The sequence below is a fragment of the Eptatretus burgeri genome, chromosome 5 (genome assembly GCF_056783735.1).
Source record: "Eptatretus burgeri isolate ZD-2024b chromosome 5, Ebu_testis_v1, whole genome shotgun sequence".
In the NCBI taxonomy this organism is placed as follows: domain Eukaryota; kingdom Metazoa; phylum Chordata; class Myxini; order Myxiniformes; family Myxinidae; genus Eptatretus; species Eptatretus burgeri.
The window spans coordinates 63,486,231-63,508,480 of NC_140965.1; the positions used below are offsets into that span (position 1 = coordinate 63,486,231).

The 22,250-nt window shown below is 44.4% G+C and overlaps 3 protein-coding genes across 6 annotated transcripts in view; 2 read left to right on the plus strand and 1 right to left on the minus strand.

The window, feature by feature from the left end:
• The window catches only part of LOC147026555 (uncharacterized), a 42,102-nt gene extending 30,452 nt beyond the window's left edge, over positions 1-11,650 (plus strand). For all 4 annotated transcript variants that reach the window (XM_085882051.1, XM_085882052.1, XM_085882053.1 and 1 more), the window contains 2 exons: positions 9,006-9,306; positions 10,665-11,650. In XM_085882051.1, coding sequence (XP_085738177.1) covers positions 9,006-9,306; positions 10,665-10,789 — 426 coding nt within the window. In that variant the 3' untranslated portion in view covers positions 10,790-11,650. The remainder of the gene's footprint in view (positions 1-9,005; positions 9,307-10,664) is intronic.
• LOC147026554 (leucine-rich repeat and calponin homology domain-containing protein 1-like) overlaps positions 1-22,250 on the minus strand; it is a 295,928-nt gene that overhangs the window by 138,135 nt on the left and 135,543 nt on the right. The window lies entirely within an intron of this gene.
• The window catches only part of HPS1 (HPS1 biogenesis of lysosomal organelles complex 3 subunit 1), an 8,952-nt gene continuing 1,173 nt past the window's right edge, over positions 14,472-22,250 (plus strand). The window contains exons 1-2 of the mRNA XM_085882055.1: positions 14,472-14,950; positions 16,148-22,250. The exon at positions 16,148-22,250 is cut by the window's right edge and continues 1,173 nt beyond it. Coding sequence (XP_085738181.1) covers positions 14,851-14,950; positions 16,148-18,261 — 2,214 coding nt within the window. The 5' untranslated portion in view covers positions 14,472-14,850 and the 3' untranslated portion in view covers positions 18,262-22,250. The remainder of the gene's footprint in view (positions 14,951-16,147) is intronic.

The window sequence follows — 22,250 nt, forward strand, 5'->3', positions numbered from 1 at the left end:
TACTAGATTGAAGGAATGCATAGATAATCTGCAGCAAGTAGCAGAATGTGAGAAATTTGTAGATGATGCTTGGTTACGGTTGTGGAGTGAGGTTGCTGAGGGTATTGGAAGTGGTGACGGTGCAACGGGAACAGGCAGTGGTGACAGTGCAGCAGGGGCAGGCAGTAGCGACTGTGCAGCGGGTGCAAGCATTGGTGGAGGTGCAGCGGGGGCAGACAGTGGTGGAGGTGCAGTGAGGGCAGGCCGTGGTGGAGGTGCAGCGGGGGCAGGCAGTAGTGGAGGTGCAGCGGGGGCAGGCAGTAGTGGAGGTGCAGCGGGGGCAGGCAGTGGTGGAGGTACAGCGGGGGCAGGCAGTGGTGGAGGTGCAGTGAGGGCAGGCAGTGGTGGAGGTGCAGCAGGGCAGGCAGTAGAGGAGGTGCAGCGTGGGCAGGCAGTGGTGGAGGTGCAGCAGGGCAGGCAGTGGTAGAGGTACAGTGGGGCAGGCAGTGGTAGAAGTGCAGTGGGGTAGGTAGTGGTGGAGGTGCAGCGGGGGCAAGTAGTGGTGGATGTGCAGCGGGGGCAGGCAGTGGTGGAGGTGCAGTGGTGGAGGTGCACCGGGGTCAGTCAGTGGTGGAGATGCACCGGGTGCATGCAGTGGTGAGGGTGCAGCGGGTGCAGGCAGTGATGTAGGTGCAGCAATATAAATTGGTAGAAATGAGTTATGGGAGGCAGTTTTTGTGGGTGATGAGACAATAATATGTCGATTCGTCATTCTTCAGGAAGGATTGTAGACATAGAATTCTGTCCAGTTTTGAAGGAGCAGGAGTTAGGGACATTGAAGGAAGGGTAAACTATATGGTATCGGGTCATGGTAGGAAGAATTTGGTTGTGGTACACCGAGGTGCGAATGATTTAGGTAACGTTTACTCGGAGGTATTGAAAAATAGATACAGGATAATGGGTGAGTGGCTGAAAGCGAAGGGTTGTGAGGTAATGTTTTCTGTGATTCTCCCAAGATTAGGAAATTATATAGAAATGATGAGCAGAGCGAGAGATGTCAACCAATGGCTGGAAGAATGGTCTAGGGAGGAAGGTTTTACATTTAAGAAGCTGTGGGAATCATTTCAGGGACAAAGGGAGTGTTTCCACAATGATGGCTGGATGATAAATAAAAAGGGGACAGCAAGGTTTGCAGTGGGAATTGAGGAAGGAATTGAGGCTTTTTTAGGTCATTGGAGGGTGGAGAAGGTATTGAGGAAGGAACGGATGATGTAATTATGATGAGTAAGGCCAGTCAAGAAATAGAATTTCAGGAAGGGAAAAGTTAAACATATTCTATACCAATGCCAGAAGTTTAAATCATAAGCTGGAAGAGCTTGAAGCCAAAGTGGATAGCGAGAAGTATGATGGAGTTGCAGAAAGTTAGACATGGCTGAAGGAGGAGAGTAACTGGAGGACAGGATTAGAAAGGCTACAAGGTGTATCGATATGATCGGAAGGAGAGAATAGGAGGAGTAGCAATCTTGGTGAAGGACAGCATTGCATCAAGAGAAAGCGGTGACATTAAGGAAGGATTTAATGCAGAGGATTCTGTATGGGTAGAGATTAGAGATTGTAAAAACAGTAAGATTCTGGTAGGATGCTTTTATAGGGCTCCAGGTGTAAAGGAAGAGGAGGACGGAGGAGTACATGAAGAATTCAAAAGGGTATGTGGTAAGGGAAGAGTATTGATTATGGGGGATATTAACTTGCCAGGGATAGATTCGGTTCAGGAAGAGGGAAAGGGCAGAGCAGATGAGGATTTCCTAGTGTTAGTCCAGGATTGCTTTTTAATGCAGTTTGTAGATAAGCCCCAAAGGGGGAGTACAGTGTTTGACCTCCTTTTAAGTAACTATCCCAATATGGTGGAGGAGGTGGAGTTAGGGGAGCATTTAGGAGCAAGTGACCATAACATTGTGTGTGCAAAGATTCTGTTAAGTGTTAGAGTTCAGGATAGTAGGATGAGGCTAATAGATTTCAGGAAGGCAAACCTCGATATTATGAGGAGAGGAGTTGGGTGATATAGATTGGGAGAAACTAACAATCGGACAATCAGCATGAAAGAAATGGGAAAAATTCAAGGGGCTAATGTGTAGAGTACAGAGTAAGTACATTCCAATGAGGAGTAAGACGAGAATCAGAAAGAGACCAGGGTGGTTGAGTAGTGAGATAAGGAATGCGAAGAAGAAGCAGAAGGAATGGAGTTTTCTTTATTTATAAAGGCATTTATTAAGTTTAGCCTGGTGTTGGCTTAGTGGTGAGGGTGGCGGCTTGGGATCCGAGGGTCCTGAGTTCAAGCCCTGTTGACTGCTGAATTAACACCAGGAGGTTGGCTTAGCCTATCATCCTTCCGAGATCGACAAAATGAGAACCAGTGTACTGGTCCCGGTGTATGCCCCCGTTAGAATAGGTGTACCATATCCCTGTGTGTCGTAAGAGGTGACCAGGGTTGGCATCAGGAAGGGCATCCGGCCATAAAACATTGCCTCAAGAAAAAGCCCAACCCCTGCACAGCAGGGAAAAATGGCTGTAAAAACGGTCATTTTTTTATTTATTAAGTTTAAAATAACAGGAATGGAGTAAGATTTATATCACTCTCGGAGTAAATAAAGGCAAGTTAAGAAAATAACTCGGCAAGCCAAAACAGAGTCTGAGATGGACATGGCTAAGAATATTAAACATAATATCAAGGCTTTCTTTAAGTATATCAGGGAAAAGCAACAGGTTACGACCAGTGTGGGTCCATTGAGCTATAGCACCGGGAGAGTGGTTAGTGAGGAAGGTGAGATGGCAGGCTTATTAAACAGGTATTTTGCTTCAAATTTTACACAAGAACGGTCAGGAGAATTGCCAATAGCTGAGAGTATTTATCAAGGAGGTGAGGAAGGGCTTTTACAGAAGATCCAGGTTGGCGTTGAGGAAGTAAAGGAACAGCGAGGTAATCTAACAGTAGATAAGGTTCCCAGGCCAGATAATATCACCCGAGTATTGATGGAGGTGGCTGAGCAGGTAAGCGAGATGTTAACAGATATTTGCAATCGCTCACTGGAGTCAGGACAGGTACCGAAGGATTGGAGAGTAGCAAATGTAACACCATTATTTAAGAAAGGATCCAGAGAAGAATTGCGAAACTATAGACCTGTTAGTTTGACTTCAGTTGTGGGGAAGGTGTTGGAGACATTAATTAAGGACCAGATGAGGAACCATTTAAATAAATACAAACTAATTAAAGGGAGTCAACATGGGTTTACCAAAGGTAGTTCCTGTTTAACAAATCTTTTAGAGTTCTATGAAGCAGTGTCTGATTGGGTGGATGAGGGAAAGGCAGTGGATATAGTATATCTAGACTTTAAGAAGGCATTTGATAAGGTACCACATCGGAGGTTGTTAGCCAAAGTGAGGGCTTGTGGTGTGGCTGGTTAGGTGCTAATTGGATTGCAAACTGGCTTAGTGATAGAAAGCAAAGAGTGGCTGTGAGTGTGAGCATGTGTTGCTGGGAGGATGTAAGTCATGGGGTACCTCAGGGATCAGAACTCGGACCATTACTATTCATTATTTACATCAACGATTTGGATAATGGGGTAAAGAGTAAGCTTTCCAAATTTGCAGATGACACAAACCATGGAGGTAAGGTGGATAGCAGAGGGGGTGGTGATCAAATTCAGGAAAGTATTGATACTTGCACAGATTGGGCAAAAGATTTGCAGATGGAATTTAACCTGAGCAAGTGCAAGGTGTTCGGGATGGGAAAGAATAATGAAAATAGAGATTACATGATGCAAAGGATAATTTTGGAGCGTGTCACACAGGAGAAGGATCTGGGGGTGGTAATAGATACGGGAGGTAAGCAGACAGTACAATGCCAGGCAGCTATAGGTAAAGCAAAGAGGGTTTTAGGTTGTATTTGGAGGGGGATCATTTATAAATCAAAAGAGGTGGTGTTAACATTGTGCAGGAATTTAGTGAGGGCCACATTTAGAATACTGTGTGCAGTTTTGGTCACCACAACTCAGCAAGGACATAGATGCCACAGAGAGGGTTCAGCGCAGGGTTACTCGATCGATTTCGGGCCTAGCTCGACTCAGCTATGAGGAGCGGCTGAAGGACACAGGGCTTTATACACCAGAAAGGAGGCAGTTACGAGGCGATACGATGGAGATGTTTAAGATAATGAAAGGTATAGATGAAATAAGTGCAGATTAGTTATTCAGCAGAGTAGACAGTGATAGGACCAGGGGCCATAGCCTGAGAGTAAAGAAGAGGAGAGTTAAGATGGTAGTAAGGCAGGGGACTTTCACTCAGGGAGTAGTTAATGCATGGAATGGCCTCCCTGGAAAGGTAGTGGCAGCAGAAACAGTAGATTAGTTTAAATTAGAGAGGTACCCGGAAGTTATGGAGATAGAGGGGTCTTGGGATGTTGGTAACCACCTGATAGAGGACTTTTAGGTCGTTTGAGCATTGATGGGTGATTGTGTGCATGTGTACGGAGTGCTGTTGGTGGGGGTCTCGTCAAGCGGTGTTGTGTGGTTGATGTGTGTTTTTAACCAAGCCCACGCCCCCTCCCCTGAGGTTAAGAAGAAAATAAAGAAATAAACAAATACAAAAACTACAAAAACTTAAAATAAATCGATAAAAAAATTGCATTTTTTTTCTTTGGATCTTGTATTGTGTTGATAAATTAGTGTGGTGTTCGCGCAGGCATGAAAGGCTGAATGGCCTCCACCTGCATCTGATTTCCTTGCATTTCCTTTCCTTGTATCTCTCAATGGTGAAGAATCACTTGAAAAATTAAAAAGTTCTTGTATCTGGATCTTCACCAAAATCAAATCAATTCATCCTTGTCACACACCCAAACTATCCACCAAGTTTGGCTGAATACATCCATAACTTATTGATATCCTGTCCACAGACAGACAGGGGTTTAAACAACCTTCGTCTACCTTCTCGTGAAGATAGGTAAAGGTGAAGATATCGTTAAAATTTGAGAGCAAATGCAAAAACTAAAAGAGGAAATTTATTTTGTTCCATTATAAAGGGCTTAATTTTATTACTATTATGAGGTATGAGGTACACGCAGTAATAAGGAATGCCTTGAGTGTGCAGAAGGACAGAGAAGTCAATAAAGATGGTTGCTCTGGGACTGGCTGGCTCTTTGATATTTGGGCGTCCTTTGAAAGAGGTATGCTGAGCCCCAAAGCCGCAGTTGTGAATTCACCACCAGAAGCATGCAAGAGCACCTCTAACATTATTCTGGGACAAACAACCAGCCCTAACTATCTCGCCTGGTTCTGTGTATGGTTATTTTGTGTCTGGACCCATAGTTGTGGTTTCTTTCTTTACTTGTTTATATCATGTAATTATTAATCATGCTTATGTATTGTGTCTTCATGTCTCGAGATTCTGTGCTACATGTCGTGTGCTTTATTAAGTATTTATTTATTTCTTAAGGCTGCGTGTATGTCAGTTCTTGTCATTTTTCCTGTGCCGACGTTTGGGCTGAATTGGGATCCCATCGAGGATTAAATTGGAACAATTTTAACACAGTAAACTCTCAAATATTATGGGGGTTATGTTCCTGCAAAATGCCATGATAGTTAAAACCAAGGGCCTATGGGAAAAGGGTTTCAGTTCCTGAGGTTCGAGAAAATATAGAGGAAGGTCGGCGGCAGCCAGAAATAAACACATCACAATAGAAATGTGTATATATATATATATATATATATATATATATATATATATATATATATATATATATATATATATATATATATATATATATATATATTGCATGGTAACATTGACATAAACATGAAAATAAAATAAATACAACATAAAAGAAAACAAAAACACATGACTTTTATCTTTTGAAATTATTCCAAAACAGCGAGGTGATTTTTATAAAACGAGATGGGTGCGGGTAATAACACAAGACTTAGCTCCGGATGATGAATGATGATGCTGTTGGAGCAGGGAGGAGAGAGGGGGATTCAGCGATTGGAAGAGCAGCATTAGCTTTACGACAAAGTTGCCTACAGCATTGTCACATCGGAGAAGGGTAAGACGATCCTCAACAACCTTACCTTGAACCCTGAAGCAGATTTTTCCTGCTTGGAGAGGAAGGAATGGCATCCTCTTCCAGAATAATCCTGTCTCGTCGGTGGGATAAAAAAAACTTGCTCTGACATAAATCCCTTCACCTCGATTAGTTCCATCAGTTGTGGTGGGTAGTTTTTTGCAGCATCATGTTCTGTCGATGCTACTTCCCCGACTAATTTTACATGATGGAGGCCGAATCCTCTTTGAAATTTCTTAAACCATCCCATGCTGGCATTGAACTTGCGGGTAGCTGTCGTTGAACTGGAGCCTTCGGCCTCGGGTGCCTCATGGAAACGTTGGAAAATCCGCAATGATGTCTCCCGTATCACTGATCCACTCAAAGGCACTCTTTTCTGTATTTGGTCCTCGATCCAAACATTTTGTGCTTTTTCCATCCTTTAAATATGTGGATCACGGGACTGGAATGAGTTGTTTGTGCTTTGTGAAGCACTGGCGGCAACATTTGCATGAATATTTGACTCACTGTTGCAGATTCACCGTCCAGTCGATTTATTGATCACGTAATGGCAGCCCACAGATGCTGCAATCTCACCTTTTGTCAACCTATCTAACAACTCGATTTTTTTCACACAATGTTATAACCTTTCTCTGCCATTTGGCACAACTAATTTTGTCCATCGTTTTATGTTTGTGCTCATTAAAAATGGTGCATGAGAAACAACTAAAGGCTCGTAATGGAAGGTAATCGTATACATGTGGATGCAAACGATGACTCATCTTAGCTCAAAAGCCACGATTGGCTAAAATGAAATCCCGTGATGACTAAATCGGTACACAATAGGTTGCCCGCGATTGTTCAAAACCGGCGATGTTTGAACCCACAATATTTGAGGGTTTACTGCATAAAGGGGCACCCATTTTTTTTTAAAAACAAATTGATCACACACATGCACATTATCTTATGTGTATTCATTTTCAAGGTACACAAAAAGCTTTACGTACTGACAGGTTTTAACCTATATATGCAGGGTGCCCCTTTACATGAACATTTCTAGAGAATTACTTGGTTCCTCCAAAGAACACAAAGGTAGTACAGCATGCACACAAAAATTTTTTTTAATGTGCCTTATTTTCTATTGTCTGGCATTTTCCACAAGCCATGGAAAGTCCCTTTTCTGAAGTTTGCCACATGGCACATATACCATATAAAGGGGCCTTTTCTATGCCCTTGGCATTTTTCACAAGAATAGCCTTTGAGATATGAGCACCAACACATTTTGGGCGGAGGGACAGACTGACATACACCAACATTGATTTTGAGGGTTTTCATTAAAAACTCAACAACGCGGAAATGGACGTTGCTGAAATTTAGAACATATTACTTCGACTTACAGTACAAAGGATTTACTTCTGAAATTTGAAGCCAATTTTGTCCAGTAGAAGCCAAGAAACGAATTTCCAGTTCTTGTGTTAAAGTTTCATCCAGAAAAACTGTCCCATTTAAAGGGAGGGGTGCCTCACGCTTCCATTGATTGCTGCTGGAGTCTCTGCTTCTAACAACACTGCCATTGCATACTTGCACTGCATAAGAACAGAACTCGAGCTAATAGCCAATTACAATGTGAACACAGTGATGATGCACAGTCCTCCTGCAGCATTACTAGATTCACTTAGATAAGTATTGCAGGTCGAGAGATTGAACCTAAAAGCAGAAATTACCAGAAATAAATGCAAGTGCCAAAGCTCTGTAGGTGGAGTGAACCCGCAGATGCAATTGATATTTACTACTATATTTGTTGCGAGGAAAATCAGGCATTAAAAGGTCATTTGCAAGGTCCACTGGCCTTGCCTCTGTCATTTCCTCATATCACTGCACCTGGTGCACAATTCGGCAGCCCAGGGGTGTGTTCTGTCAGTAAGTAGCTTGCTATCACTTTCCAAACCAGCTTTACATATCAAACGCTTTCCAAGCCGCTTGCCTAGCCAGTCGAAAAGTGATTGAGAGGTGCTGTGTTATATTAGTATAAATGTCCGCCGTAGTCAGATTCAAAACAATACTACAACCAATGAGATGTTCAGAGACATACCACTGCTATCAGTTATGTGTACTCTTCATATTATTGAAACATGCATTTCATAAATTTTTTTTTTAATTATTTTTTTTTTAAATAGCGTGAACAAACTTTGGTTGATCATGGATGATGAAGGTTGTTCTCAAGTTTCATCAACACTGTGTATGTAGTTTCTGAGATGAGAGCAAATACATATTTTGGTGGAGAAGCACCCCCCCCTCTCTCTGCAGCCCTTTGACCTCATTTTTTTTTATTTTTTAAACGATTTCTTTTAATGTCGTAAAAAAGACTTTGGTAGAGCACAGTAGATGAAAGTTGTGGTGAAGTTTCATCGGAATTGTGTGTGTAGTTTCAGAGAAGAAAGCAAATACATATTTTGAGGGGCAACCTTCCCACCCACCCCCCCCCCACTCCCCCCGTTGGAATTTTCCAGTCCCTGTGTTAAAGTTGCATTCAGAGAAACCGTTCCATATAAATGGAAGGGCGTTTCACTTTATGCGTCACCCTTTATATATTGTTCACCCGATACTATGCATCCATTCCTCTCCATACCCATTGTTTGTCCAAGTCTCCTTCTATCTTATCCTTCATCTCCGCTGTTGGTACCCCCCTTTTTCTCCCCCCCCTTTTTTTGTTCTACTGTTCCTTTTGTTTTTTTTCGTTCCATTCCGTTCAGTGTTCTGGCTCTTTCCATTCGCCTTGACTCTGCATACAATTTTGTTTTTTAACTGCCATGGTATTGTTTGCAATATCTGTGCCATTGTGAGTATTTGATTCAAACATTATGGCCCAAGAGCAAAATCCAGGCAGTGAGCAAGTCTTAACTTGTACTGTAATGTGAATTTGTTCTCTTTATAGAAAGATTCTTTATCTGGCTACACAGCGCTGCATTGGGCAGCCAAGCATGGTTTTGTGGACGCTCTAACTTGGATGGGCAAGATGGCTCAGTCTAGTGGAATTTTGTTGCCCGTGGATGTTCGTTCCAACGGTGCTGGCCTCACTGCCTTGCACTTGGCTGCAGCGCATGGCCGTGATGATGCCATCCGTGTACTTGTACGCTTTCTGCACGCGAATCCTTCACTCAGAGATTATGGGGGCAGAAAAGCTCTGCACTATCTGCCATTGGAGATGGTCAGTCTTCAGGCACGACAACTGCTCGGTGAGTTGGACATATATTATGGGTACAGTAAATAGAAAACCAAGGATAGTTGAAGCTCTCATTGTCTCTGTCTGTCTCGATCGCTTTGGCTTTTACTTTTCATAAATGTTCGTTGCAAACTGTAAGGGAGTTCAAGTCCAAACATGAATGTTTGTGCAAATAATGATTTGGATAATTTACATTGGTTTTTTTCTGCATGTCTCTCAATTCTCTAGTAAACCAAGGAAAGTTAAAGCTTATGGTGTATTTCATCTAGCATGACATTTTCAGATTGTAGCTGCCACACACTGTCTGTCGAGCATGACAGTCTGTCTTGTGCCTTCTTGCCAACTTGTTGTTGGTTGCTCGCTCCATTTGCATCAGTTTGCAATCCACATTGTCTTCACTCGCGCTCTTACTTTCCTTCTCACATTATCTCCACTTTTCCTGCTCTCGTGCCCATTCTCCATCTCCATCTCCACCTCCACCTCCACCTCTATATCTATCTATTCGGTCATTCTTTAGTTGAGCAAACTTTTTCAGCACCAATTTTCAAATGTAGTGAGTTTCTCATCAGAGCTGGCAGGTTGACCTGGAGGTACGCACGCTCGCCTCTAACCTGTCTTGCCTGGGTTAGAATTCCGACCCAGCTATAAACTAATTTCATTGTTTCACAGGCAGGGTGATTCATCAGTGTCCCTCGGATGGACATTAAACTGGGTGTCCCAACTGCCAGCATTAGTTGGTGGACGTTGAAGATCCCATGGTGTCCTTTGTAAAGAGTAGGCGAGCTATACAAATTACAAATCCTTGCCCTAACCAGCTAACCAGCAGGGGGGATTACATCAGCGGCACACCCATTTCCCCAACCAATGATGCTACCCCGCAGCCTTGTGCTGCATATGAAAGAAGAAGGAGTTTCTCATCACAACTTTTCAGTTTGATGTTTTTCATTGGTCCTATTTTCTTCAACTCTTATGAAACTCAGAGCCCTTACAATTTATTCCCTTCACCACTGTTGTCGCCTGGTGTTGGCTTAGTGGTTAGGATGGCGGCTTGGGATCCTAGGGTCCTGAGTTCAAGCCCCGTTGGCCGCTGAATTAATACACCAGAGGATTGACTCAGCCTGTCATCCTTCCAAGGTCAGCGAAATGAATAACAGTGTGTACCGATAGAGGGGCACTGCATCAGCGACACAGTCGCGCTTCCACGAAATGATAGCTACACTGGCAGCTAAGCTGCCATACACAAGAAGAAGAACCACTGCTGTTATAAAAGTTTTGTTGCATTGCATCCTTCCATACTTGTTTTTACTTTTTATCCAAATGTGTAAGCTCTGTTGAAAATAAAAATGATTTGTTTCCTTATTTACCAACTAGAACCCTCACCTATGAAGATGCTTCTGCATGTCCCAAGGAGAACTTCACAACCGATTAAAGCACACGACCAGCATTTGTTGTCTTTCTTCAAGCCTCCAAAGTCTCCACGTTGTCCGAGAAAATAACCACAAATTGTGATAAATGTTCATTCAGTGACTGTCCCATAACGGTTATATTGAGTTTGTTTGATAGTTTTTGAATTTTACAAGGAAGTTTGATGTCGGTGAAGGCCATGAGGCCCATCATGCTCATGCATTTCTGCTAATACCCCGACATCCCTAACGCTTCTGGATACCGATCTAATTCCAATTTAAACCTGTCCACTGTTTCTGCGGCCACTGCCTTTCGAAGAAGACCATTCCATGCATCAACTACAAGGGTACTCGGTCGAGTGCATACCTCCGCCACGCAATGCCTGATCCACTAAAACATATCGGGCCCAATACATTTTTGAAACGTCATGCTATATATCATTTTTATCCTGATCTCTCAATGGTCAACAAGCACTTAAAAATTAAATAATCCTTGTATCCAGATCTGGATCTGGATATTCACCAAAATCGAATCAATTTGTCCTTTGTCACACACCCAACCTGTTCACGTTTCATTTGAATCCGTCCACAACTCTTTGAGATATCCTGCACACAAACAGACAGACAGGGGTGAAAACATAACTTCCTTGCACCTTTGGTGGTGGAGGTAACTACTCTGAGTGAAAAGAACCTTGCCTTAATAATGTATAATTACAGTAATAAAACTGATTAGGTTGTCGTCCGTTGTTTAAATTTGGGAAATCGTTTTATTGTTATTCTTTAACTTAATTGTGTTCAATCGTTGCCACAGTTTCTGCCACTTTGAATGGAACCTGAACTATACCTTTGCACAGTTGATGGTCACCATAGCCCAATATTGATATTTCTTGTTCCTTTTTGTTAACTTGTATTATTTTCTGATGTAAAAATAAGTAAATAAAAATGAATATTACAGGACATTGTAACTTAGCCTGATTTCTGCCATTTCAAAAACAACCTTTTTTGAGGTTTGACTCGTGTTCTATTAGTTGTAGTAGAATGTGGTGAGGATCTTGATTTGATTCTGATTTATGTAAGGGGAGATGGTGGGGGCGGGGGTGGGTGGGTGTGTCAGGAGTTACATTTCGTTTGAAAGTAAGAAACTTGGGTGAAAGAGGCCATTTGGCTTACAGTGCCTGGGTGGTATCCACATCCCTCCCCACTGACTCAATTGGTTCACGAAAAAATATTTTCACGAAAAATATAAGTGACCACTATATTCGTTATTGTTGTGTGTCTGTCTGCCTGTCCCGAGCATAGCTCCGGGGGTTTTGATCCGATCCTGATAATTTTGGTGGGAGGTTTATATCATGATCTAGTTGTGTTTTCCTGAAAATGGACGTGGTGCGCCCATGATGGGGGGAGCCACGCCCAAAAAACGTGTTTTAGGGGGTAGCCGATTTCAATTTGCATCTTCTCCGAAAGGGTTTGTCTAATCTGACGGGTTTTGGTATTTGGTTAGCGCAATGGCACCTGCATAGCCCCATGGAGCTCGATTTTTTTTCATTTTCGTCCCAAGGTCAAGGTCACAAGGTCACGAACTTAGAAAATTGCGATTTTGACATAAAAAAAATTCTTCTCCGAGGGGTTTGTCGAATCTGGCAGGGGTTTCGGTATTTGGTTAGCCCAATGGCACCTGCATAGCCCCACAGAACTCGATTTTTCATTTTCGTCCCAAGGTCAAGGCCACAAGGTCACGAACTTAGAAAATTACGAATTGTGTTTTTAGGGGGTTGCCGATTTCAATTTGCATCTTCTCCAAGGGGGTTTGTCGAATCTGGCAGGGATTTCGGTATTTGGTTATCCCAATGGCACCTGCATAGCCCCACGGAGCTCGATTTTTCATTTTCGTCACAAGGTCACAAGGTCACAAACTTAGAAAATTGCGATTTTGACATAAAAATCCATCTTCTCCGAGGGGTTGTCGAATCTGGCAGTGGTTTCGCTATTTGGTTAGCCCAATGGCACGTGTATAGCCCCACAGAGCTCGATTTTTCATTTTAGTCCCAAGGCCAAGGTCATGAACTTAGAAAATTTCGAATTTTGACACAAAAATCATATGACCGCCCAAACTTTGAGAGCTCGGATGACAATATTTTTAATGCATAATCTTGAGGTCATTCCCCACCTAAAGTCTTGAAACCATTTTTCTCTATCTCGAACATCTTGCCCATGGCGCCCCCTTCAAATTTGTTTTTACACTGATTTCATCAAAGTATGGATAAACTGAGGAGTGTGAAATGCCATATAGCATATATGACGTTATATTGTTCCTGGAATGTTCCAGAGGAAGTTTTGCACCAAAGGTCATAATCCTTGACCTTTGACCTTTAAAGTTCACAAAGGTCAAATTTTCAAAGTTGTGGGAATTGAACTGGGTTTTCGAACTTCAACGAACTAACTCCATTAGGCTATAGCACGTATCCTGCTTCCTTATTTTAATGTCCACAACATTGTTTTGGGACCTTTAAAGGTTATGCAAAGGTCAAATTTTCAAAGTTGTGGGAATCGAACCTGGTTTTCGACCTTCTTCGACGAACTAACTCCAATAAGCTATAGCACGTATCCTGTTTCCTTATTTTAATGTCCACAACATTGTTTTGTGACCTATAAAGCTTATGCAAAGGTCAAATTTTTTTTAAGTTGTTGAACGAAACCGGGTTTTCGATATTTTGCAGCTAATAACCTGTCACTCGTACCACATAATGTTGATCCTTTTTTATAACTTTGTCAAACATTATCACATTGTCTCATCCTTGACTTCTGAAACAATCTACATCGTCAAATACCGCTCGTGAACCATCGTCGTCTTCAAACTTGTCATCTATCTATAATTCCAGCTGTGTGTGTGTGTGTGTGTGTGTGTGTGTGTGTGTGTGTGTGTGTGTGACCGCTGTTTCTCGACAACCACTGGGCTGATCTAATTGAAACTTGCCAGCTATATTGTTGGGGACCTGAGTATGTGATATTATGTGACCAGGTTTGATATTAATTGGACAAGTGCTTCCCAAGTTATGGCCATTTATTTACCAACCAATGACAGGACACGTTGCTGTGTAGGCGTGGCCGTTGTGGAAGAGATCCTCAGCCGTGTTCCCCATTACGGGTTACAACATACGGACTTCCGGATAGTGATGACTTACTGTATTCAAGTAATTTCTCGATTTCTTATGCACATTTATAGATAAACACAATGCCCCAATTCAGTCGTCATTTACGAGAGCGAACAAATGGCCTGTGTGGTTGTTTGAAAAAAAAAAATGGGTTTTTTTTTTTTGTTTGTTTGCAGGTACGGCCACGCGAGAGCGAAGGAACGGCCTGTGTGGTTGTTTCTGGTACGCGGTTTGAAAGTTGTTTTTTGCACGTACGCCCACTTACTAGTGTGTTATTAATTCACCTATCTTCTATCTGCTAACCCCATTTTCACTCAGGTAATTTGAATAACCATTCTCATTGAATCCCTTTGGTGAGGAATTTCGATGCACCGGCACACAATGGCCTGAGCGGCTGTGCCTTTTGAGATTTTGAAAGATAGGTCTGCAGATGCGAGTCAGCGACTCTCCAACATGCGATGTACCCTGCTCGCCCTGTAGACTGGTCCAGGGTGGAAGTTTAAGTGGATTCTGATCCACAACAGAGCGAATCCGGGGCTCTGACAACGCCATACCTTCCCACAATATGGTGTATAGCGTATAAAACGTCAGCTCTGCCGGCTTTGTCGCTCCAACTTCCATAACAAGGTCGGTTTGAAGTGAAACCTCACAAACTGCCGTGTTGGGATTTGAAAAAAAAACAAACGATGAGGAAGTCGTTTCGTCAGCAACGGTGGAGTCACGTGATGATCACAAGACATCAGGGGTTCGGGTGCGTTTCCTCGGGCGATTTGCTCTTCTGTTGACGAAACGTTCGAAAAATAGAAGGGATGGTTTGGAGTTCGTCGTAAGAACCGAATCAGAACCCGTTGGCGAAGTTTGCCATCAGTGCTTCAGAATGACCTCTTCATTTGTTTTTCCATCAAGGGGGTTCCGCGTTTGTAATACTGTGACGTTCGGATAACTTACACCGGCACGTTCCACCGCCCGAGCGCTTGTGACGTCGCTTCGCGCCTTGTGATCATGAAGTGCTTGTTCGTGACGGATTCCACCTGCGACGTCAAGTTCGTGTGGACGGACCTGGAGTTCAGAAACTATTTGAGACGGCGACAACACTCGCCCAGTAAGTTCTGTCGATTCTTTTGAATTTGATCGACGATTTGCGTTGAACTTGATATTGTATTCCATTTGCCAACGTTTGGAAGCTTTTCTCGGTTGACGTAATAACTTTTTGCTTCCACGTGATACCCTCCACGCCCCCCGCTCGCCGCCTCCACGCCCCCCGCTCTCCGCCTCCACGCCCCCCGCTCTCCGCCTCCACGCCCCCCGCTCTCCGCCTCCACGCCCCCCGCTCTCCGCCTCACGGCTCTCCGCCTCACGCCCCCCGCTCTCGCTGTCCGCCTCCACGCCCCCGCTCTCCGCCTCCGCTCTCGCTGTCCGCCTCCACGCCCCCGCTCTCGCTGTCCGCCTCCACGCCCCCGCTCTCGCTGTCCGCCTCCACGCCCCGCTCTCGCTGTCCGCCTCACGCCCCCGCTCCGCTGTCCGCCTCCACGCCCCCGCTCTCGCTGTCCGCCTCCACGCCCCCCGCTCTCGCTGTCCGCCTCCACGCCCCCGCTCTCGCTGTCCGCCTCCACGCCCCCCGCTCTCGCTGTCCGCCTCCACGCCCCCCCGCTCTCCGCCTCCACGCCCCCGCTCTCGCTGTCCGCCTCCACGCCCCCGCTCTCGCTCTCCGCCTCACGCCCTCCGCCTCCACGCCCCCGCTCTCCGCCTCCACGCCCCCGCTCTCGCTCTCCGCCTCCACGCCCTCCGCCTCCACGCCCCCGCTCTCGCTCTCCGCCTCCACGCCCTCCGCCTCCACGCCCCCCGCTCTCGCTCTCCGCCTCCACGCCCCCGCTCTCGCTCTCCGCCTCCACGCCCTCCGCTCTCCGCCTCACGCCCCCGCTCTCGCTCTCCGCCTCCACGCCCCCCGCTCTCGCTCTCCGCCTCACGCCCCCGCTCTCGCTCTCCGCCCCCGTTCTCTCTCTCCGCCTCCACGCCCCCGCTCTCGCTCTCCGCCTCCACGCCCCCGCTCTCGCTCTCCGCCTCCACGCCCCCCGCTCTCGCTCTCCGCCTCCACGCCCCCCGCTCTCGCTCTCCGCCTCCACGCCCCCCGCTCTCGCTCTCCGCCTCCACGCCCCCGCTCTCGCTCTCCCCCTCCACGCCCCTCACTCTCGCTCTCCCCCTCCACGCCCCTCGCTCTCGCTCTCCCCCTCCTCCCCCTCCCCTTCTCTTTTGAAATAAAATAACTGACAAGTTCATTTGATGTTTCTCGCTTTGACAGACACTCTGTTGGGACAAGATTCTCCGGACAGCCTATCCCTTGATGCTGTCGTGTACCAAATGTTTGCCCCGATCATCACTTCATTTTACGTCATGAAGGAAATGTGCTGTGATTCATATTCGTCCATCCATGCCGAGGGAGACTGGATCCTCGTATTCCGACTGTTTGGGGAGGTCCTCCTCTTTGCTGCTGGAGGTGAGAGTAAGCACTCTGAGGAAGAGCTGAACCACGATGCTTGGATCCTGCGGAGACTGTTGCAGCTACAGTTTGGACTGGTTTGGCAAGACTGGCACCTCCTCAAGCCCGCTGGCTTGGATACACGTAGAGCTACGTGGACGGCACTGCAAAGTCTTCTCACGTCTTACGTTGAACTTCGCTCTACGGACCAGACCTTTCTGGCTGAGGCCGTGGAAAGGCTTGACCACACTCACACCTCTGAAATGACTCTTCACTGGCTTGAGAGTGCTGTTCAACATGTCAGATTGAAGATTAAGAAAGAGACAGAACAGGTGGTTCATGCTTTTATCTTGGTGGGAACAAAATTGCTTGCTTTCTACTCTAGTCACAACGCCTGCGGCCTTTTCCCATCTGACCTACTGCTGCTCATTCTGAGTGCTTACGATGTATCACCATCTCCTCGAGAGAAAGAAGATGAAATTGACCCAAAGCAGCAATGTGCAGTCACTTCCAAGCTGACATGTGGTGACGGAGGCCATACGTTGTTGCAACAGGCAAAATCGACCTTTTTGAGCAAGATTTTTCTCCAAAATGATAAAGGAATAGATGTTTTATCGGAAAGTGATTTGGATATATGGGGGGTAGCAGAATCGTCTCCCAGTTCACACAGTCAAACAACATCCTCGGATGAAGACTATGAACTGGCGATGGAAACCTTACTGGATAAAGAGGGCACACAAAATCCTGATTTGCTTTCCACTTTTGGATGCACCTCTGACGTTTCGGACCCATCAGTTACACCATTTGTATTTGGAAAAGAAGCGAGACGGAAAATGCAAGGTGATCCAAGTGTGGCAATTGGATTTGTTCCTCCAGAAACACAACATCATAAACAGGTATTCCTTGAGACTGCTAGCAAGGAAGGATACTGTTCATCAACTCCACACAATGTTTATTGCTACAAGGTATTTGAAGGAATCACATTAATGCTTCTGACTCGGCAATCACACAGTCGGTTTGCCAGTTCGATTCACCAGCTTCTCAATTACTTCGCACATTTGGAGGAAAATCTGGTTTCTGGCACAGCGATTACTCAGGACATTAAGTTGAGCATCTTGAGCGTCATTGAAAACAAGATCGGGCAGCTTGCTCATTTTGGAAAACTGAATTCTGTGCAAAAGGAGTTGACGCGATCTTGGAAACAACTGAAGAAGAAACTGTCAAACAACAGTGTTGAGGATCGTAAAGATTTGACCCAAGCTTGCAAGCACATCCAGACCCTCTTGTGCAGAACCTTTCAGTGCATGTATTTAACAGGAGCCACTTGTGGCCATCTGGATGATGTTTTGCAAAGCACCGTTCTTGTCCCAGTTCAGAACAATCTCCATGACTTTAAGGACTTTCTGTTGGTAAAAAGCACCCGCAATGTGACCCTTGTTACATACCAGGAAGCGTTTCCGGGTCTTGTTCACTTTTTGTACATTGACCGTGCAGCCGGCCAGCTGATAACCCCATCACTCAACACATCGGTGGCTTCCGAGTTGGCTGATGGACCTCTTGCGAGATTGATCCAAGAGAAAGTTTGGTGGTTTGTCAAAACTACCGGGATATTTTTAGCACATGGTTATGGAACAATGATGATGAAAGATGAAGACTGTGTGTTCTCCTACTTCCTGTGGTTTGAAGATGAGAGTGGACATAAGCTTTTCCAGCCAGACCTTGAGGAGCTAAAAGCAGAGGACCCACCGATTGGCGTGATTGTCAGAGATTATTACCAGCACGTGATGAAGAAATACAGCAAACAAGCCAAGGTTTACGTAAAATGTTATGAGCTTTTTGCCGTACACTTTGCGACCATACCCTTGAAGATTGTTGTGGAGCAGTGTCAGAACCTTGCCAAAAAGCTCTGGGATCCACCGAGCCTGCCATTATTGTGACATAAATTTTACACAATTTATTTTCTTCGCATTGGTCTAGTCTAGGGGACTTTTTCATCAATAAAGACTTGTTTTTGCTCATTTCCACGTGGAATGATTCATATCATTTTCAGGATGTGATTCGGGCTGGATAGCTTAAAGTTGTGTTCATTTGCCTTGGAGCCATTGAGCCTGGGTTCAAATCTCATCGCAGTTTTAAACTGTTACCCTGGAGTTTCACATGCAGGGTAATGCATCAATGTGTATTCCATCCATCAGAAGGATGCTAAGCTCGAGGACCCGTTTGCCAATGCTGGTCGTTGCTGGACATTAAAGATCCCCGAGTGTCTCTCCGGCACCTTGAACAAATTACAAATTCTTGCATAAATAACTTTTACTCTAAAGGGAGGTCTGACCAGCTGGTTCGTTAAGCACGGGCCAAACACCTTCCCTTGCTGACCCCACAATGTGGGGATAATTGGGACTGTTTATGAGGTGGTCGTTAGTAATTTTGGGGTGACTTGATCTCATGTTAATGATTAATGTGATTAATTAATAAGCCCTTTTCAGTGCATTTCCCCAAAACTAATCCATCACATTTTGGATATCGTTACTTTTTACTTCTTTCCAAATGCTGTATAGTAGTAACTTTTGTGAATGTCTTTAAACGAACAACCATCATCGTCATTATTTGTGAATATCTTTTTATCAAGCACTTTTATTTAGTCTACTGACAAACTTGTTCAGTCGACTAAACACTGGAACATTTTCGTGACATGGATAAAGAGCGACCAAGGAAAGTTGGGTTGGTGGGGTAAGTCAGAGATGGCGTACTTGCCTTTGCACTGTCTGGCCTGGGTTTCATTCACATCGATGCTTAAACACCAATTTTCGGAAAAAAATCACACCCAAAATCTCATGTCATTATTTATCATAGAGTCCATGCATCTTTTGTCCTCAAAAGACTAGTTTTATGATATCAAAGCAATACTTTTGCCTCTTCTCCTGTGACACACTCCAAGATCACTCCTTGCATCATGTAATCCAAATTTTCATTATTTTTATCCATCCCAATCACCTTGCATTTCTTTAGGTTAAACTACATCTGCCAATCTTTTCCCCATTATATGAAAGTGCTTAGATTTTCCTGAATCTGATCACCCCCATCTCTGATATCCCCCTTCCATCCAAGCTTTGTTTTATCTGCAAATTTAGAAAGTTGGTGCTTAACCCCACTGTCAAAATCGTTGATGTAAATTGTGAATAATAGTTGTCCCAGTACTGCTCCCTGAGGTGCCCTGCTTTTAAAAAAATATATATTTTTTTACTTACCAGCGAGACATCCTCCCACTCACAGCCATTCCTTGCTTCCTATCACTAAGCCAGTTTCCAATCAAGTTTGCTACCTGACCAGACACTCCACAAACCCTCACCTTAGCTAACAACCTCCTATGTGGTACCTTAGCCAACAACCTTATAAAATGCCTTCTCAAAGTCAAGGTACACTATGTCCACTGCACTTCCTCGTCGACCTAGTCATAAACTGCTTCATAGAACTCAAACAAATTTGTTAAACATGACCTCCATTTAGTAAATCCACGACGACTTCCTTTAATTATGTTGAAATTATTCAAATGCTTCCCTATCTGTTCCTTCATTAATGTCTCCAACTCCTTCCCCCACAACTGAAGTTAAGCTAACAGGTCTATTGTTCCCCAATTTTTTTGTGGATCCTTTCTTAAATAACGGTGTTAGATTTGCTACTCTCCAATCCTCTGGTACCTGTCCTGGCTCCCATGAGCTATTTAAAGATATCCGCAAACACCACGCTGATGTGCTCTGTCACCTTCCTCGATACACAAGGATGCATATTGTATGGCCCTCATGAAAAAAACTTTTTATATTATTTATAAGCTTGATCATCCCTTAATTTTTCTTGCTGTTTCTTCACTTCATCTACTCATACTTGTATTGCTTCTAAAAACTCTTGGTTACCCCTGAGATAGATACTCTCTGCTATTGGAGGTTCTCCTGTGTAAATGTAGAAGCAAAAAACTATTTAATAAGCCTGCCATCTCACCCTAATCATCCATCAATTATCCTGTGTTATTCCTCATTGGGCCCCCACTCCTGTTAACCCTTTCATTCCCCTTGTATACTTAAACATTGTCTTGATGTTATGTTTAATATTTTGGTTGTCTTTTTCATATACTCTTTTGACCTGTCGAGTTATTTTCCTAACTAGCCTGTTTACTACAATACTCATGTGTTGGATGAGAGTCCTATTATTTTCTTTTTCATGAATACCTTCTGCTTGTCCTTAATTACAATGCGTATCTCTGCTGAACCACCTTGGTCTCTTTCTGCCTCTACCTTCACACCTCACTGGAATATACCTGCTGTGCACCGTTCACATTTGCTCCCTGAATGTTTCCCACCTCTCCAATGCAGACCGCTCACTCATTAACTTTACCCAATCGAAAGCTCCCAAATCGCTTCTCATACCCTCAGTTTGCCCTCCTAAAATCCAACTACCTTGCACCACGATCCCAAACTTCACATCTCAACAGTAGAGTTGCATTTACTTTACTATGCTCGCTTGTCCCCAGATGTTCTCCCACCTTCACCTCCTCAACTATAGTGCAATTATCTATCTATAATTCCAGCAATCTGTGTGTCTGTGACTGCTGTTTCTCGACAACCACTGGTCCGATCTAATTGAAACTTGGCAGCTATATTGCTGGGGACCGAAGTATGTGCCTTTTCAAGGTTTGATATTAATCGGACAAGTGTTTCCCAAGTTATGGCCATTTATTTACCAAACCAATGACAGGACACTGTGCTGCGGCCATTTATTTACCAAACCAATGACAAGACACGTGGCTGCGTAGGCCGGTGCGTGGCCGGCCGACGATGACGTCACGGGCCGTGCCGGTTACGATGGGGAAAGGCGCCTTAGTTATCGTGGCGTAGGAGTGGCAATGGTCAATGGCAGCGAATGTCATGGCAAGCAAAGACAGGGAGGTAAACTTGATTTTAATTTGGATTTTAATTAACTCTGTGTGTGGAAGTATCACAGTAGTTGTTACTTCAATACAAGCGATAATTCGTGGAATGCATGTGAACATTACGTACGGGCACGCACCACTTCTGGATAGTGATGACACTGTTTTCTAATAATTTCTCGATTTATTATGCGCATTTATAGATAAACACAATGCCCCAATCCAGTCGGTGTTTACGAGAGCGAAGGAACGGCTGTGTGGTTGTTTGAAAGTTTTTTTTTTTCTTTTGGTTTGCACGTACGGCCACGCACGTACGGGCATGCGAGAGCAAAGGAACGGCCTGTGTGGTTGTTGTTTCTGCCTCGCGGTTTGAATTTTTTTTTTCTAACGTATGGCCACGCACGTACGGGCACGCACTAGTTACTTTAAAAGATGTCTAACACAGCACTGCCCCTCTTGGGCTTTTCAACAAACTGGGTTAAAAAGCAATCCTGGACAAGAGATAGAAAATCTTCATCCACTCTGCCTTTTCCCTGTTCCTGGACCCAATCTATCTGCTGTCCAATGAAAATCCCCCTGTAATCAATACTCTTCCCTTATCACACGCCCAGTGCTGAATTCTTCAATTTATCCATATTTCCTGCTTTTCCCTCACACCAAGAGCCCTGTAAAAGCATCCTACAATACTCCCTCTAAGTCTGATGTCTTTGTAACTAACCCTCTAACTTCAAATCATGACTGCCCCTGGGAGCTTCTGGGATTATAACCTGTCCAGGGGGCGAAGTTTTGTAGCACCTGCAATAATGTGTAACGCAATCCGTTACAATTAAATCCTGGGTAATAAACATCGAACACCATAATCACATGAAATTCATGCTAACACATGCTAACAGCTGGCGTGTTTTAACAATCGTTTTTCTGTGAATAAGAAAATTTGGCACGTATTTCGTTTTTAGTTCATCTGGAACGTCGTTCCGGGGAGCTTATGGGATGGCGTCTCACCCG